At 40.6% G+C, this 17,954-nt stretch overlaps 1 protein-coding gene across 1 annotated transcript; it reads right to left on the bottom strand.

Moving 5' to 3' along the window:
* Positions 1–147: 147 nt before the first annotated feature.
* Rcn2 (reticulocalbin 2) lies at positions 148–17,372 on the bottom strand. The gene is given in 7 exon segments (NM_017132.2): positions 148–1,140; positions 1,581–1,723; positions 2,745–2,841; positions 5,903–6,016; positions 13,705–13,901; positions 16,555–16,660; positions 17,014–17,372. Coding segments are annotated over 7 exon segments (957 nt in total). The 5' UTR covers positions 17,161–17,372; the 3' UTR covers positions 148–987.
* Between the last annotated feature and the right edge of the window lie 582 nt (positions 17,373–17,954).

Raw genomic sequence — 17,954 nt, 5'->3', positions numbered from 1 at the left:
GCAACAGTAGCAGTACATTTCTCTAGAATGCCAGAGGCTGGGGTTGGTCCCTAGCATCTCAAACAAAACAAAAACAATATTTTTTTTAGCACCAAAATGCAAATTCACACTCAACACAAAAACAATTGAAAATGTCTCAGGTGCACATTCAATTATAGCATAATTCTTTTTATTTAAAAAAAAAAAGGCAAGTAAGACTATGTACCAACAATAATTAACAATCTCAAGAACATTCACTACCTAATAAAGGAATGAATAATGTTGAATATAATGAAACCCATGCTGAATTTAAGATTTATCTGGAAAAATTAAAAAAAACCCAAACATATAAAAAGATAGGACAGTTTATTTTTAATCAATCAAAATTGAAGAGTTCTGGACAATGTCAATTCCCACTCACCATAATGCTATTGTTATACATTAAATATAATTACTATTTATACATATGCAAAAATATAAAGTTCTATTTCATACAACAAAACCCTTTTTAGAAACCATTTTAAAATTAAGTAGAACTTCTCGACATCTATGTGAGGTTTAAGTCCTTCTGAAGGTTCCTTTAAAGGTTTTAAGATATAACACTAAAGCTAAACACACTGTCCTTCGTCAGTTTCAAAAGGAAGTCTACGAGTACAAGAACGAAAACTGACAGCTTCATCACGTGCTACTTAAATACTATTGTTCAGACATGTTTAAAGTCCTCCATGTCTTCAAGTATGGAAACAGGGCTCAAACATTCCACAACACAGCACTACATAGATGGAGTACTTAGGAGAGACTGTGTGGTCATATGGCACAATATCAATGTTTACTCCTTCAATACGTCTTGAAATAAATGACAAGTTCTTGTTTTTCTTCTAAAAGGCCAAAAGTTATAATCTATGTTTAGGTCATCTGATGTGGTAAGACTTAGGAGTGTAAAACACAACATCCATATTTTATCATAAATGTAAAGCTGGTAGCAAACTACAAAAGGCCCTTCCTGCTTTAAAGCTCATCGTGATAGAAATAGTCATCGTGGAGCTGTCTGCCATAATCCGTGGCTTCGCTGGTGAGAAACAAGTCTTGGTTTTCCAGAATCTCTTCTTCCGAGAGCTTTTTGTCACTATTCAAATCCATCTCATCAATCAGATGAAGAGCCTTTAAAACAAACCAAACCAAAGGTGTCCAGAATAAGTCTTCGTAAGTAAAATACTCATGTTAGTGTACTTTGTCAGAATCACTTAGGTCCATCAAAAGCGCATCAATTTCCAAGTGTTAAAGTGATCACACATGCCATTGAGTCTGTCCACTGCTTCTCTCATTAAGTTCTTCTAACTTAATCTACACTGAGTTCTGCATCTCTACCCAGGGTCAATACAGGGTTAGTACAGGGTATCATCCACTTGAGCCTCCAAAGGTATGACACAGCTGTCATCCTATGGACCGTGTCTTCCCTGGGGGATAATATGAGAGAGTTTCATCATTTAATTCAAAATAAAATAATGTATCCATCTTAAGTAATTCCATTTCTTCCTTCTTTGGATCTAGGTCCCTTTCCTACCAGTTACACAAAGTATGCATGGAATTCTGACACTTACTTCCTCTTGGGCAATGCCCTGGTTATTGGGCACCACCCAGGACAACAGCTCTTGGGGATCAAGGCGGCCATCGCTGTCTTTGTCATAATCATTCACAAATCTGTCCTTTTCAACAAGTATCCATTCTGGGTCTTCATTTGCAGCTTAAGACAAAAACAAAAACAAAAACAAAATACAAATATATAAGACTATCACATGAAACCAGTAACAAGTTTCATATATCTCTAAAATAAAGGAAATGAATTTAAAGTTGACTATAAAAGGAAACCCAAGAAACAGAACTACTTAGCAGAAAAGTCCTGAAATAAGGACAAATATGCAAAGATTTCCAAAAGTAAGACACCAGCTAAAAGAATTCAGTTAAAACTGTTGCATATCCAGTTAGAACTTTTATTAAGTGTTACCACATATCCCGATTTCCAGCTTTCCTAATTTTTAAGTGATAATATTTAATTAAAACAATTCTTTTGACACAGGGTCTGAGTTCAGACTAGTCTCAAGCTCCCTATGCAGCTGAAGACAACTTTGAATTTGATTGTCCTGCCTCCATAGACTAGGATTACATACAGGAAGTGCACCATGCTGGTTTGTGCAGTACTAAGGCTGACAGCCAGGGGTCTCCAATGCGCTAGGCAGCACTTTGTCCAGAGCAAAACCATGTGACTGTTTACGTGGTCCTGTACAGCAATGTCTTACTTAAGTTTCATTTGCAACAACAAACCAGGAAAACAACTTTAAAACTCCATTTTTAAAAATTTGTAAACAAAAATTGTGGTAAAGGACAATAGCTTAGAGAAAGGGGATTCTCTATATAGCCAAACTTACTTCATCTACTCTGTATTGTTAATACACACACACACACACACACACACACACACTCACTCTCACTCTAATATATAGTATTTTATGTCCCTTCTCAAGACCTACATGCAATGGCATAGGATTTTGTTTTAAAAATCAACCTTTGTTCCTCTTTGAATTGACATTGGCATTTCTATGCTAGAAAAGGAAGGAAGACGTTTGAAACCACACATGGAATAAAAACAAGAAAGGTACACATCAGCTAAGCTGAGCTGCTGAGCTGGCTCCCTTGCCATACTCAATAAGCTCGGCTCTTCCCTTAATCCCAACCCACTCTCTCCCCATCACCCGCAGGCAACTTACTTGGATCCCGCCTGTAATCGCCAAGAAATTCTTCCAGACTAACAAACCCATCACCATTTTTGTCATGCTCTTCCAAAGCCTCCTGAATGACGAACTCCTATTGCATGTTCATTCAAAGAAAAGACATTGTCACAAACACTGTAATCCCACCTTGACCGATCCCATTGCAGAAAAATTTCATAAACAATTACACTGGTTGCTCACACTTATAGGAAACAATTTCTAAATCCCAGAACTCAGAAATAAGAATAAAATCCAAGTATTGAGTGATTTTAAAAGTTGTTATTCTTTTGTGTTGTGAAGAATTCTATCTGACTCCCATAAACGCCCTCAGCACTGAGTATGCTCTCCTGCTTTCTGTATGTTCTCTTCCCTCTCAAGAATGGCACCTCCGAAAGTCTCGTGGGGTCCCCTGCTAGATAAAGAACTACAGGAAACTAATGGCTGCTCTTCAGGGAGGAGCACCCTAACCGACTTTCCAATGCAAAGCGGTCAGGTCAGCCCGAGAGCACACACACAAACAACGGAAGTGCACTCAGCAGGTTGTACCTGTGCACTTATGCACATATACGCATGTGTGACAACTCATCAAAGACAGAAGCTCTCCATCTGAGTGATGGAGAGCACGAAGAGTTGGAGAGAGGGAGAAAAAGGAAGAGGAAAAGTAATTTATCTTTATTAAAGATGTATATAAGAAAAAAGAATGCCACTTCTGACTAACCCCCTTTTACCTCATTAGCTCTACAATCCAGTAGGGGCACTCAAAGAACATGGTCTTGGCACCAAGGATGGAAACAGCCGCTCTTGATTTCCAAACTCAGTCTCCCTACTACCTCTAAGCCTACGTCCATTCTCCAGTCTAACCTGTTCCTCACTCACATCCAGCTCTCTCCAAGCAACCACCTTCCACCAGTTTCACTGTGGAGCGTTCTTTCCTTCAGCTCTCACTTCTCAGCTCCTGCCTTGCCCAAGTCCCTGCCACTCATCTCCTTGGGTCCATCTCCTGTATCTGCTGTGATGGGCTCATCCCCAGAGCTTTGCTTTACTTTTAATTACTACCCTGTCTAGTCTCTCATGTCTTCACTACCTGCTGCTCCCTGAGCCTCTCAATCCAAACTTTAGAATTTGAACTATAATGAAAATAAATATAGTCTCAAATCTCCAATCTAGACAAATCCAAGGGCTTCACCTACAATTGTATAAGGCAACATTGAAACAAATACTATTGTCCCAGTTGTACACATTTTGCATATATTAGAGGTTAGGGATCCAAGGATTAGTTTTAGAGAAAGCATATGAGAATCTCATAAAACTAATATTTTGGGTTGTGGGTCCATATACATTTCTTCTGGGATAGTGTTATAGTTTATTTATTTATAAATCATATCCTTTTTAAAATTACAAATCAGGACAAGGGAGTTTGTAATACAACAAAAGTTAAGAATCACTGATCAAAATGACATTTCCCGAATTCAAGCAATATCCTTGGGGAACAATAGATTTATTTTAATAATGCTGCCATACTTTAAAAGAATTTTTAGAACTACATGAATGAAAATATTTCAAAGTTAGGCCTGGTAGAGCAGGCCTGTAATCACAGCAACTTGGGAGTCTGAAGCAGGGGGACTGAAAGTTCAAGGCCTGTCCATACTATACAATGAGTCCAAGGCTAGCCGACAATTTATGAGGACCAGGTAAGCAGCATATGCAAAAGCCTATGTTCAATTCCCAGTACCACAACAATATAACAGAACAAACCTGTCAGACTGCATTCTAACTTGAATCCACAATAAAAATCGCTTAACTGATCCTATATCCCTGCTGTTTCCTATATCCAGCACACCCTTAAGAGGGGAGAAGGCTGTACAAAAGCACGCAGGGTAAATAAGCAGGAGTCAGTGAAGCTCTCATGTACCCCCATCAGCTCCCCCAGCACAGACAGCACAATCATCTGCTGCATCCCACTGTGTCAAAGGTATGGTGTCTGTCACTTCTCACAAGCTGAAAACTTCAGGGTCCTCTCTGTCTCTTAATCCTTGTAAACCAACTTGCTTGGCATTGCTAGTCACGGTCTTCCAAGTGTTGATGAAATCTATTCCATCCCCCTGCCAGGCTCCTATTACATAATGCCTCTGACTTAATTGCTCTCCCCATCTCCAGTCAACTGTTCCTTGTTCTCTAAAAAGTCAAGGTCCAGAATCCTCTGCCTGCTTTTCTAGAGCTCAATTAGCTTGGCCCAGCTTAGCTTTGGCATTGAAATCACACCTAGCACTGGTCTTAAACTAGGTCATGTCCTTTGTGCCGAGTGAGAAATTAGAAACTTCACAATGACAAGCAAAGTGGCACTAATGGCACAGCCTTGCCACTGAGCTATGGAGAAAGATGTGCCTGCTTGTTATTCAAGACAGCAGATTCTGGTCATTGCCTACTCAACAAAAGCTACACCTCCCTCCATAAAAAAACCCAGGAAATAAACCACACAGCTGGAGGCTTATGCCGTACAGCAGACCTCAGTATACATGTACTGTCATTAAAGTTGTCTTATTATGTGGTGGGAAGTAAGGCTTCTTAAGAAGCTTGCTAAAACAGGGCTCAACCAGTGTTAGAATAATTAAACTAGAGTCCAACTGTTCAGGGTCAAAGAGCTGACCCATCACTTACTCATGGTGCTGATGCCTGCATCCTGTGCAGGCTACTGAATGCAGTCCTAGACCAGTTCTTCAGGTTCTCAGGGGATGAGAGGACTTACTATGTGTAACATTGCAGAGTATCTCAACACCACTCCCACCCTATAGAAACCAATCAGAATGAATCCACTCTTCAGACCAAAAGTTCTCGTCAGTGAGGCTAAAAAGCATGAGAGCTCAGATGACAGAACAAGGTCTGCCTGAAAACTACAAAGGGTGGAAGGAAGGCCTCGATGGCTCTCACCAAGGAGACAGCCACAGAAGGACTGCTGCATGTGCACACATGAAAAGCAGCATCCTTTTCTCCCTCACCCTCCATCTGGCCATCCCCAGAAGCCTCTCTTAGCCCTTCTCTCTTATGTGGGAAGAGTACTGGAATATTTTGAATCTGAAGTCTCCACACTCTGCTGTTTTTAACAACTTGGCACATATGTTTCAGTACTCAATAATTTTGTCAGGCTTGTTCCTTACCGTCATATAGTCAACTTCTTCTGGGTGTTCAAATGCAATAAACTCTTCAAGATTCAGACCAGGGCCAGAATCCTGGTTAGCTTTTTCAAATCGCTTCTTATCCTTTAGATGGAGCTTTGAAAAAAAAAAAAAGAGAACGAATTTAAGGATAACTCAGTACCAAGTCAGCATTAAAAACCACTTTGATGATTACACATGATACGAGATTTAACACACATTTTTATACATTATCTCATTTATCTTTACAACAGCCTTCTGAAAGTAGGAGGAGCTAATCACAAACATCCACACAAGGCGACACAGAGGCAGAAGCACCACAGTCAGATCCTGACCTTGGTTCTAGCAAGACACTGACTAACTGTGCACGCAGGGTAACTGCTTGACCTCTCTGGCTTCTTCTGTAAACTGGAATAAAAATCTCTAAGAAGCTTATATGCAGTGTTAGTCAGGGGTGGTGGCACACGCCAAGAATCTTAGCATCCAGATACTGAGGCAGGAGGACCAGGACTCTGAGGCCAGTCTGTGCTAAAAAGCCAGATCCTATCTCAAAACAAAGAATCAAACAAACCCTAAAACAATAAATTACTAGACTGTTAACAGAATAACGGAGATCACACGGTTTAATAAAAGCCACAGGTATTTAGTTCAGCCCAGCAAGTTTGGAATGCTTCCAAAACAATAAACATGAGACCAATTATATTTTGGTAGAGTTTTTTAAAAATTGATTCTTGTCCTCTACATGATTTTTCAAAACTACGTTAACATCATTTGAGGGGCTGAGGCATGTGGATCTCTACAGATTCAATGCCAGCCCCTGAGATCCAGGCTAGGTAGGGTTACATATCATAAAGACTCTGTTTCAAAAACAAATTAAACCCCCAACCCCAAAAACAAGAAACAAAAACATGAACAAACACACAAAAATAAGTTAACATGTTTTAGCAAAATGGTCCCTTATTTTGAGAAACTCATCTTATTTCTGATACCATGTATGGAGGCTCTTCATTCTGCTAATTAATTATGTTTAGAAATAGTCCAAAACTTTAATTAAAGGGCCTCATTCTGGAAGTTAAATAAGCATTTTTTAAAATTTCCTTTTAAAAATGTGTTCAAGTACAGAAATTATCCAGCTTAAGGGTACTTTTAATAAAACGTTCAAGGATGATTCGGTGACCACCAGCTTTGAATGCTGTCAGTGTGCTGTTGCTAACCAACCTACATACTTTCAATTTTTAATATTTCTGGGAACAGCCTTCTGCTCTAAAGAACTTGCATAGAGTAAACTTTCTCTTTTAAAACATAATTACAAGGTTTTAAGCATTTTTTAATCTATGTGTTCCACCATTGTTAATTTTTTTCTTTCTTTTTTTTTTTCTTTTTTCTTTTTTTTGGAGCTGGGGACCGAATCCAGGGCCTTGCGCTCGCTAGGCAAGCGCTCTACCGCTGAGCTAAATCCCCAACCCCGTTAATTTTTTAAAAATAGCTTAGTCAGCAGTTATTTACTTCAACATAAGTATTTTCCTGACGCCCAGTGGAGAGGCTCCTGCCTCCCCTAAAGAATTTGGTTTTCAAACATCTAAACTCCACAAGCCAGCCATATTCTCTCAATTATAAAAGTTTAAAAAACTGATTCTGATAGCTGCATTTATAACTTTCTGCATTTATAGCTGTTTCATAACTTTAAATATTTTAGATCAAGTAATTTACATTTAACGGTCAGGGTTAACACAGGGAGAAGTAGATAAACAAGAATTTGAAATCCTGTGTTTAGAACCAATAAGTCTTTCTGAATAAATCACTGTTTAAAATACCATCTGTTTAGATTTCCTTATGAAAGAACCCTTCAATTTAGAGGGAAAAAATGTTTTAGCAGAGTGAGCTAACTTCAGCCAAATTTGCCTATGGAAAGAAAAGCTCTCTTTCAACAAGCAGAGAGAGGTAGGGAAGGAGAAAGCAGAGGAAGGAGAAGAAAAGGCCAACAGTTTGGGGGAGGGTCATATTTCGTGGCCATTTGGTTCCAATTAAGTAACAGTGCATACTGCTGGGCATGGTGCCACATTACTTATAATCCCAGCATTTGGGAAGCTGAGGCAGGAGGATCAAAAGTTTGAGGACAGACAGGGCTACATTTAAGACTATGTCTCTTGAGGCTGGAGAGAAGGCGCAGGGGTTAAGGGCACTGGCTGTTGTAGAGAACCAAGGTTTGATTCCCAGCACTGGTAGGACACCTCCTCTCTTCTGTAACTCCAGTTCCAGGGAATCTGATGCCCGCATCTCACCTCTGAGGACACCAGGCATGCACAAGGCACACAGACATACATGCAAGCAAAACACCCATGCCCATAAATAAGATATTAAAAAATTAAGTCTATCAAAAAGTGCCTCATATTAAGTGAGTCAATATATATTTTTTGAATTGTAAATTAAAAAACAATAATGAAAGTTTTGAAATTCGACCTTATTTTCTTTTTATAAATTTCTTGTAGTCTACTAGAGCAGTGATTCTCAACCTGTGGGTAGAGACCCCTTCGGGTCTGAACGACCCTTTCACAGGGGTCTTATATCAGATATTTACACTATAATTCATTAAAGTAGTATAATTTCAGTTACAAAGCAGCAACAAGATAATTTTACGGTTAGGGTCACCACAACATGCGGAACTGTATTAAAGGGTTGCATTAGGAAGCTTGAGAACCAGGGCTGGGGATTTAGCTCAGCGGTAGAGCGCTTACCTAGGAAGCACAAGGCCCTGGGTTCGGTCCCCAGCTCCGAAAAAAAAGAACCAAAAAAAAAAAAAAAAAAAAAAAAACCAAAAAAAAAAAAAAAAAGGAAGCTTGAGAACCACCGTACGTGAGGACAAACTACTGTCATAAGAAAACCATATTTAATCATTTCTTTTTATACAGAAATTTATAAAGAACAAAACTTCAATTTTTGGGGTAAACAATTGTTATTTTACATGAGGAAATATATAATTTGTGATCCTAGGATAAAATTCTAGGTCTTAACATTAAGCATACAATAATTATCTTATATGAATAAATGATGCATATGCCTGTATTCAGCAGTAGAATTCTGAACTTTGACAGGTTGCTCTCCAATCTTCAATTGTCCTGCTTAAACTATGAACTTGTGTTCCTCACACTACTCAGAAAAACTCCAGACATCTCACAGGAAAGAGGGACTCACTTTACATTGTCTATGTTCTTTAAATGGCAGCTCATCACAGATAAGAATCAGGCAGGACATGATCTTAGTTTTCTACTAGCTTTCAACACAGAAAACTTTAAGTCATGCACCCAGACTATATATTTTGGAGACTATTGCACATTTTCTCTGGGTTTATCTTTACATTCTATACCAATTTTTGAAAGTTATAAGTCATCAAATTCTTTTGAAAAATATGACTACAACAGCAAAAAGACAGTGCTATTCCTAGTCCAATAATGGCCAATAAGATTCCTGTTGGTGAGCTCGCTTTGGGCTACTGCATTACTGTTTGGACACAGATTCACTTAATGAATTCTTTAAAAACATGCATTTATTAACATATATTTATTTTTAGGTATGTGTGTCTGTGCTTACATGAATTTATGTGTAGTATATTAGGGATGGAGCCCTCAGAGGCCAGAATACGCCACCCAATCACTTGGAACTGGAGTTACAAAGCTTTGTGGACGCTGGGAACCCACACCAGGTCCTCTGAAAAAGCAGTAAATGCTCTAAATTCTGAGTCATTTCCCCAGACCCCAGCTCATTCTTAAAAGACAGTCTTAGAGCAACATGTACTGAGTACTTGGTAAGGAAAACAACATTGGAATAAGACATCTTTAAAAAAAAAGGATCATTTGTATTTTCTATAAATATGTATATATCCTTCAAAATAAAGACCTTAATGTCAACACCATCGTGTCTTATATAAAATTCCTTCCCAAGACTACAGAAACACATCTGTATGTGCTCAAGTATGCATGTGCTTGTACACATGGAAATATACTTTTTTTAGTGGAAAAGTAATTCTTTGGAGTGGTAAAAAGTTAGAGAGGAATGAAGGTAGGAAACAGGCAGGAAATCACACCCTAACTAGTAATTTTAAAATACTGTATTTAATGTCTCTGCCCTTCCCTGGCAGGAAGGTCATGGCAGCATATCATGGGTTTAGCAGAGCTGCAGAACTAACGGTGCTCACCAGATCTCATGAGCACCAACCAGGATGAAGACTGACCTACAGTCCTTTTAGGCTACTGGAAAATAAAAATTCAAATAAGGAAAAGGGAAGCAAAAAGTTTATCTTCTTACAAATTAATTAATTAATCTAGAGCTGATGTAGTAAACAAATACCTAACACTTTTATTAAATATAAATGTCTGTGAGTTGTACATGTTTCTTCTGTTTGTGAGACAGGGTCTTTCCCCCCCATTAACTAAAAAACAAACCATGTGTTTGGGTTTTTTGTTTGTGTGCATGTCAGCATATTACGTACATGACTGATGTCCAGAGGCCAGAAAAGGACATCATAGCCCTGGGACTGGAGTTAGAGAAGGCTGTAAGCCACCATGTGGGTGCTGGGAATTGAACCTGTGTACTCTGAAAGAGCAGCCAGTTGTCCTAACAACTAAGCTACCTCTCGACCCTTCATTACATTTTTTTTTTTTTTGGTTCTTTTTTTTGGAGCTGGGGACCGAACCCAGGGCCTTGTGCTTCCTAGGCAAGCGCTCTACCACTGAGCTAAATCCCCAACCCCTACATTTTTTTAAATATTATTTATTTATGTACCTGTGTGTGTGGGGCATTAAAGCACATGTTTGGAGGGCATCGAGCAACTGTGATAGTCAGTTCTCTTCATCCACCATGTGGGTCCTGGAGATTAAACTCTTGTCTAAGTCTTGGCAGCAAGCACCATTACCCACTGAGCCATCTCACTGGCCCAAGACAGTCAGGCCTCAAACCTGAGATAGTCTTGCTTCCACCTCCCAAGTACTGCTTCTTTTACAATATTCTCTCAACTAAAAATGAACTACTCAGCATTCCGACTGCTAGCGTATACTGCTTCCCCACACCATTGTTATCCTCAGTGGGGATTATTCCACTTTTAGAGATGAGGGAATTGAGGCCAGGGAGGTTTAGCAACTGTTAAGTGGTAGGGCTGGATGTGAAGCCAGGCAGACTGGCTCGTAGGCTAGGAACCTTAACCTGCACACTGGTGACACATGGACAGAATAATTATTAGGTCAGAAGTGCTAGTACACTCCTTAATCCCAGCACTCGAAGGCAGAGGGAGGTGGATCTCTCGGAGTTTGAGGAAGAGTGGTCTCCATGGGGAGTTCTGGGACAGCCAAAGCCACACAGTAAGAAGTCCCAAAAAACCAAGCACAACCTAATCATTAGCATATAAGTAAGCTGGAATTAGTAACAGCTTATACAGTTCACCTAGCAGCGCAATTCTAAAATAAATACTGTATTAGTGAAAAATGGTGACCATTATAAAATTAAGAGGTACATATGCAAATGAAGCAGAAAGGCTCAAATGATTTCCAAGTACCTCAACTTGTTCTGGGACATATCATTTATAAGGCATTTGTTTTTATTTTTATTCTTTTTTACATCAAAAAATCCTTTTGAAATATTAATTTCTCAAGCATATAGTCATTTATATTGATATATTTTTGTTTTAATAGACTTCCTAGAAGTCTTGTAAAGTTCTGCCTGGAAACTAATAAAAATAACTCTTCTCACACGTCAGTGGGGGCAGCCCTTTGATTGCAGCACTTGGGAGGCAAAGGCAGGTGATCTTGAGTTTGAGGCCAGCCTGGTCTATAGAGTGAGTTCCAGGACAGCTAGGACTATACAGAAAACACCTGTCCTGAAAACAAAAACAAAAAAGTTCTTATTTCTGTTTAAGCTGCATATTTGCTTAAACAAAATTCAAACTCAACACTCAACAGACTCTCTCCTGGATCTTCAGAAATGAGTCATTGTAAGTAACACAGCACTATGGGAAACTACACTGCAGTGCCTTCCGAAAACTAAACACAGAGGCCATCCGATAATCTCACTTCAGGGAATGTACCCAAGATAATCAAAAGCAGGATCTAAAAGAGAGACTTGTATACCACACTTGTTACAGGATTAAAAAAAAAAAAGAGGGTATGAAGTTGGGAAGAAGGTAAAGATAGGTGAAAGTCAAAACACACTGTTTAAGTGTATGAGAATTTCAAAGAATAATAAAAAAGAATCCAAGAAGACAAACAAAACGTGGCAGATAGACATACGTCCCCACCCACCCACCCACTAGAATATTTGGTCTTTTCGGTTTTTTTGTTGTTGTTGCTGCTGTTGTTTTCTACACAGACTTTCTCTGTGTAACCCTCCCGAGTGCTAGGATTAAAGGTGTGAGCTACCACTGCCCGGAAGATATCTGGTCTCTTTAGAATACGTCCTTTCTGGGCAGAGAAAGGACATACGCTAGCTAACACATGAATAAACTTTGAGGACATTATGTTAAGTAAAGTAGTCATAAAAAGGACAAATGTGACTTTCCTTACATGAAGCACCTGGAATAGGTGAATTTATAGATGGTAGAACCGTGGGAGTAGAAACATCAAGTTATTGTTATTGTTTAATGGGTACAATGGGTACAGAATTCGCTTCTGCCAAATACAGAGTTTGACCAACTGGCTGAACAACAAGATGAACACAGCACTATTGAAAACCCTTTCAAATGGTTGAAGGGGGCTGGGAAGAAGCTCCTAATGGAAGTGCTTATCTACCACACACAAAGCCCTGGGTTCAATAACATTAAGAAAAAAAAAAAGTAAAATGGTAAATGTAAGAGGTGATGGCTCAGTGGGTAAAGGGCTTGCTCACACATGGGACCTGGGTTCAGTTCCCTAGCACCCATGTAAAGCAGGATATGCTCTGTGATCAGAGCACTCTTTACTGCACAGTGCAACTTGAGACACTCAAGAGTCAGCTACCATGGAATACGCAGTGAACAAGAAACTGTCTCAAACATGGTGGAAGGTGAAGACTGATACCCAAGGATGCTCTCTGACCCCAACAAGTGCCCTAACAGGAATATACACAACAAAAAGAAATAATGAAAAATGTTATAGTTATTTTGCTACAATTACATTTTTATTTCATTTTTTTAAAAGATTTATTTATTTATTTTATGTACAGCATTCTGCCTGCATATGTGACTGCAGGCCAGAAGAGGGCATCAGATCTCATTACAGATGGTTGTGAGCCACCATGTGGTTGCTGGGAATTGAACTCAGGACCTCTGGAAGAGCAGTCAGTGCTCTTAACCCCTGAGCCATCTCTCCAGCCCTTTATTTCATTTTTAAAGGATGGAATTATTCCAAAAAATGTAAATATATTAAGCTGATTGCTAAGTTATTTTAAACGCTGATATATATATATATATATATATATATATATACACACACACACACATACACACACACACACACACACACACACACACACACACACACACACACATATATATATATATATATATATATATATATATATATATATATATATATATATAACCAAAATGCACTTAGGGAACAACTCTGGAAATGTGGACAAATTAGTGAAAAGGGAGACAGATGCAGGGATACCTGAGGTCTGGAGTTAAGAGTCCTACAGCTGGCTGAAAGGAAACCACTGAAACCCCACTGGGGTGGGACTGGGGACAATGACCAGCAGCAGTCTAGGACCTCAGGTCAGCTTGTGTTCACTGGACAGGAGGGTAAAGAGAAGGACGTGCAGAAGGGGCAGCGTGGACCCACCTGCCTAAAGGACTCCTCCTCGGTGTCATCCAGAGCAGTGTTCTCGTCAAAGTCAATCACGCGGTCATACATCTGGACGTTGTACTCATCCCACGTCACAGTGCCGTCGCTGTTCTTGTCATACTCCACAAACTGCTGCTTGGCTTCTTGCATGGCGTAATGCTTAAACGACATCTGAATCCACTGACTGAGTTCATCTACGACAATTTCCCAGAACACAAGAATGTTCACAAGAATTCCCATCTGAGTGGAGATTTCTAACTGTGTTTTGAAAAAGTAACTTCAGTGCTTGAAAAACCTGAAAACTGGCCTAATAGTACTGACAGAAATAAGGAGGTGGGGAGAGCTTGCGGAGTCCAAGGATGTCGGAATTATCGTGACTCTATTTGAATGCCTATTTATCTCACTATGCTCTAGAAAAAATTATTTATAAAAGGTTTAAATTTTTCTTTAACTTATGAGTTGAATAAAAATATGTATGTGCATATATATAAATATATATGTGATGCTTTTTCTTTTTTTTTTTTTTTTTTTTTTTTTTTTTTTTGGTTCTTTTTTTCGGAGCTGGGGACCGAACCCAGAGCCTTGCGCTTCCTAGGCAAGCGCTCTACCACTGAGCTAAATCCCCAACCCTGCTTTTTCTTTTTATGTCTTTTTTTTTTTTTTTTTTTTGAGACAAGGTCTTGCTATGTACCTGGATTGGCCTAGAACTTACTACGTAGACTAGATTAGCCTCAAACTCATAAATCTCCTGCCTCTGCCTTCTAAGTGTTGGGACTGATTTCAGTTGGGCCCATCACACCTTAATCAAGATATGTTAGTAGACATGGTTTAAATTGTGAACAGTAGTCAAGCCCCTGAAGGCAGAGAAATGCTACTCTGGTATAGTTTATTTAAGCATCATAGTATGTGGAAAAAATTTTAACAAACTAGTAATGATAATTTCTGCTTTGTATAACTGCCAGAATTAGGTACAAGTTCAAAAATTTCAAATGCCCCTTTTCAGATTAACGATTTCTTCATAGAAGCAATTACTACACTGCATAGGTAATAGGTAATAATTGAAAATAGGTGAGGTGGTTACAACGACTATTCACAAGAGGAACATGAGTATATAGCACTTGGTTTAGAGGTAATGCACTACTAGGGTTAAAGACTGCTGCTTCTCTGCCAGCTCATTAGGGCTCAGGTATATAGACATGCGCAGATGATTTCTACCCTGACTCCAAAACCCTAATATTTATTATGCAACCATCCACTGAACCAACTTCTAATCATCATTATTTCAGTTAATAAAACTGAGGTTCAGAAAGGCCCAAGGTTTCATAGCTGAGAGCCTACAGATCCCCAACTGTTTTCAGCTTCGGAGCTTTAACGAAGGTGTTTTGTTACCACTTAAGAGCTTCTACTACTCTTAAGGTTGTGGGACTCTCCCTGTTTGCCCAAGCTGGTCTTCACTCCTTGGTTTAAGTTTGCCTCAGGGCCTTTGGACCCAGCTTTAGACTCCCAGCCTTGGCCCTCAAAACTCAAATCAGTAAAGTTCTCTTTTTTTTTTTTTTTCTGGTTCTTTTTTTTTTTTTTTCCCCCGGAGCTGGGGACCGAACCCAGGGCCTTGCGCTTCCTAGGCAAGCGCTCTACCACTGAGCTAAATCCCCAACCCCCAGTAAAGTTCTCTTAAGGGTCCTCAAGAGACTTGTGTTTCCTGAAGCATGGCAAGTCTTTCTTTTACGTTAGTGGCACACAGTAGAAAACAGAATGTAACAGGGACCAGCAGCACAGCCTCAGATTGCAGCTAGGCCCTAAATGATAGTCTACCTCCCAAGCTCTTTAACTATAAAATGAAGATCAGACTATTTAAGCAAGTCTAGATCCCAACAGGTACTAAAGTCTTCCAGATCAACTCCATTTGTAAAAAGACAGACGTATGTCCTAGTAGTTTAGAGGTTCCATCATGGGTTAACGGGAACAAACCTGTGGGCACCAATGTGACTATTTATTAACAGCATACGCTGCATTTCCCTCTTCTGTAACTTCACTATCCAGAGGCTGAACAACATTTAAAGGAGAGATACCACAAGCAGGTTGTTGTCACAATGACAAATTTCTGAACCTTCGAAGGATCAACCAGGAATACCTGATATTAAAGGTAGAATACTGATAGATTCAAGACTCACCTGAGTCAAACAGGGAGGGGGAAATTACGAGCAATTTATTCCGAGCATTCTTTTATACTTTGTACATTCCATTTCTGCCTAAGAACATACCTAAGAGCACTCTTTTGTTGTTTGCTTTGAATGAAGAACATCAAAAAACTGAATTAAGACTGAGAGCTGAATTCCCCTTCTGTACCTGACTCTCCATCTCTGTGAAGAGGCGGATAAGCTAGTCTAAGCCCCCATCAGCACCAGCATGTTTTCTAATGCTGCAATATAATTTACACGTGATAGGGTGTTTTCTATTTGCTCATTGTTATAATAAACCAATAAAGGCAGATTCTTAAAATTCTATATACCAAAGAAGCACTGTATCATCATGTGACCTGCTAAGAAGGGTTTGGGCAAATGTCTCTAAAATGAACCATACTACGGACAATGAGAAAAGTGATGTGAGGAAGGTATGACTGGCAAACTTATCCTCTCATGGCCAGTAATGCTTACATACCATTGGAGAAAGCACTGATTTTACTGGTAGCCCATCTTCCAGGTATAAGACCTATTTTCCATATCATAGTACTTTTAGCTTGTTGGAACACTAGCAATCCACTAGAATTCAACAGACAACAGTTTTAAAATGTACATTAATCTCTACAAAGGGCTTTCTCCATTGGTGGTGGTGCAAGACAGTCCTTACTTTCAGTGAGAAAGCCATCAGAGTCCGAGTCAATTTTCTTTATGATCGACTGCAATCGTCTTTGCTGCTCTTCGTGGCCAAGTTTAACATACTCGTCGACGTCTTCCTTTGGGGAGGGAAACCACACACAGGAGAATCAAGCATTACAATCAGTGGGGCCTAATGGTGGAGGGAAATAGAGCTACCACATGCCTCGTTTGCTCCAATGGTTTCAGGATGACCCACACTTCAATACGCCCCCATTACCACTCTAAGTGATCCTGTCCCTGATTCCAGGAATAGAAAGAATCTAATTCTGGGACTGCAACAGTTTTACAGGCCTCAGGGTCTCCCAGGGCGCAAGCGGAGCCCCGCCCGGCCCCCATTGTCAGGCCGCTCCAGCTAAGGCCTCTCCTGGTCGTCCCGCTTTGTCACAGGACAAAGCCCGTGGCGATGCGGAGCCCAGCCAGGCATCCTCACCTGGACACCTAGCAGCGCTTCGCGGTCGTAGTCCGCCCGGTGCTCGCCCTGCGGGTAATGCAGCTCCTCCGCCTTGCTGGCGCCGGCCACCGCGGCGTACAGCAGCAGCAGCAGCCCCAGCACCGCGGGCCTTGGGCCCAGCCGCATCGCGCCCGCCCGCCGAGGACGCGGAAAGCCGCGAGGAGGGAGGCAGGCGGAGCCCGGGCTTGGCAGCCTTGCTTCACCGGAGGCCACAGAGGGGCGGCGCTGCATGTGGGGAGCGGGGGGCGTCAGCGGCTGCGGTGGCGACGGCCGGGGCTCCACAGTCACAGCCTGAAGTCTGGCGACTACTGCGTTGCTGAGGCCCGCCAGGCCCATCCTTATATGGCCGTGGGGGCGGGGGCGGGTCCAGAACGCTAGACCTGTTGCTGATTGGGCCGTGCTGCCCTGGGGGCGGGACCTTGTTATTGCCTCCCACTAATCCGCAGGCAAGCCAGCAGCTGGGGCCGCGAGACCCCTGCGGGCCCCTTCACCTCTGCCGCCATACCCTTGGGAATATAGCCCCAATTCACCAGCACTTTGCCTTTTCCTTTCAGTCTCATTCCCGACAGGAAGTTCCTTGGCCATTTCGTGCTTCTGTCCCTGCTTCCATCAGTGGGCGAGAGAGCCTGGAGATTTTGGTGCAAAACAATACAGTATTGTATCTCAAAAAAAAAAAAAAAAAATCTTTGCCTGAGGAACAGACCAGCAGTATCCATTTCCCAGGCTTCAGTGTGCCTTAGTTAATTTCCCCACAGCAGGAAGTACAGTATCGGGAATTGCAGCCAGATGTTTGCATCTGATGTTCAATTTATATGACCTGGTTAATTATTTGGGCCTTTAAGAACCTCTTTGCGCTTTTTAAAATAGGCATCATTTTTTCTTTTCTATCTGTTCTTTTTTTTTTTTAAGAAATAGTTGCG

Source organism: Rattus norvegicus, chromosome 8, assembly GCF_021556685.1.
Source record: "Rattus norvegicus strain SHRSP/BbbUtx chromosome 8, alternate assembly SHRSP_T2T, whole genome shotgun sequence".
Taxonomy (NCBI): Eukaryota; Metazoa; Chordata; class Mammalia; order Rodentia; family Muridae; genus Rattus; species Rattus norvegicus.
Note: the sequence above shows the minus strand (reverse complement) of the source record. Positions and strands in the feature narration are given on the sequence as shown.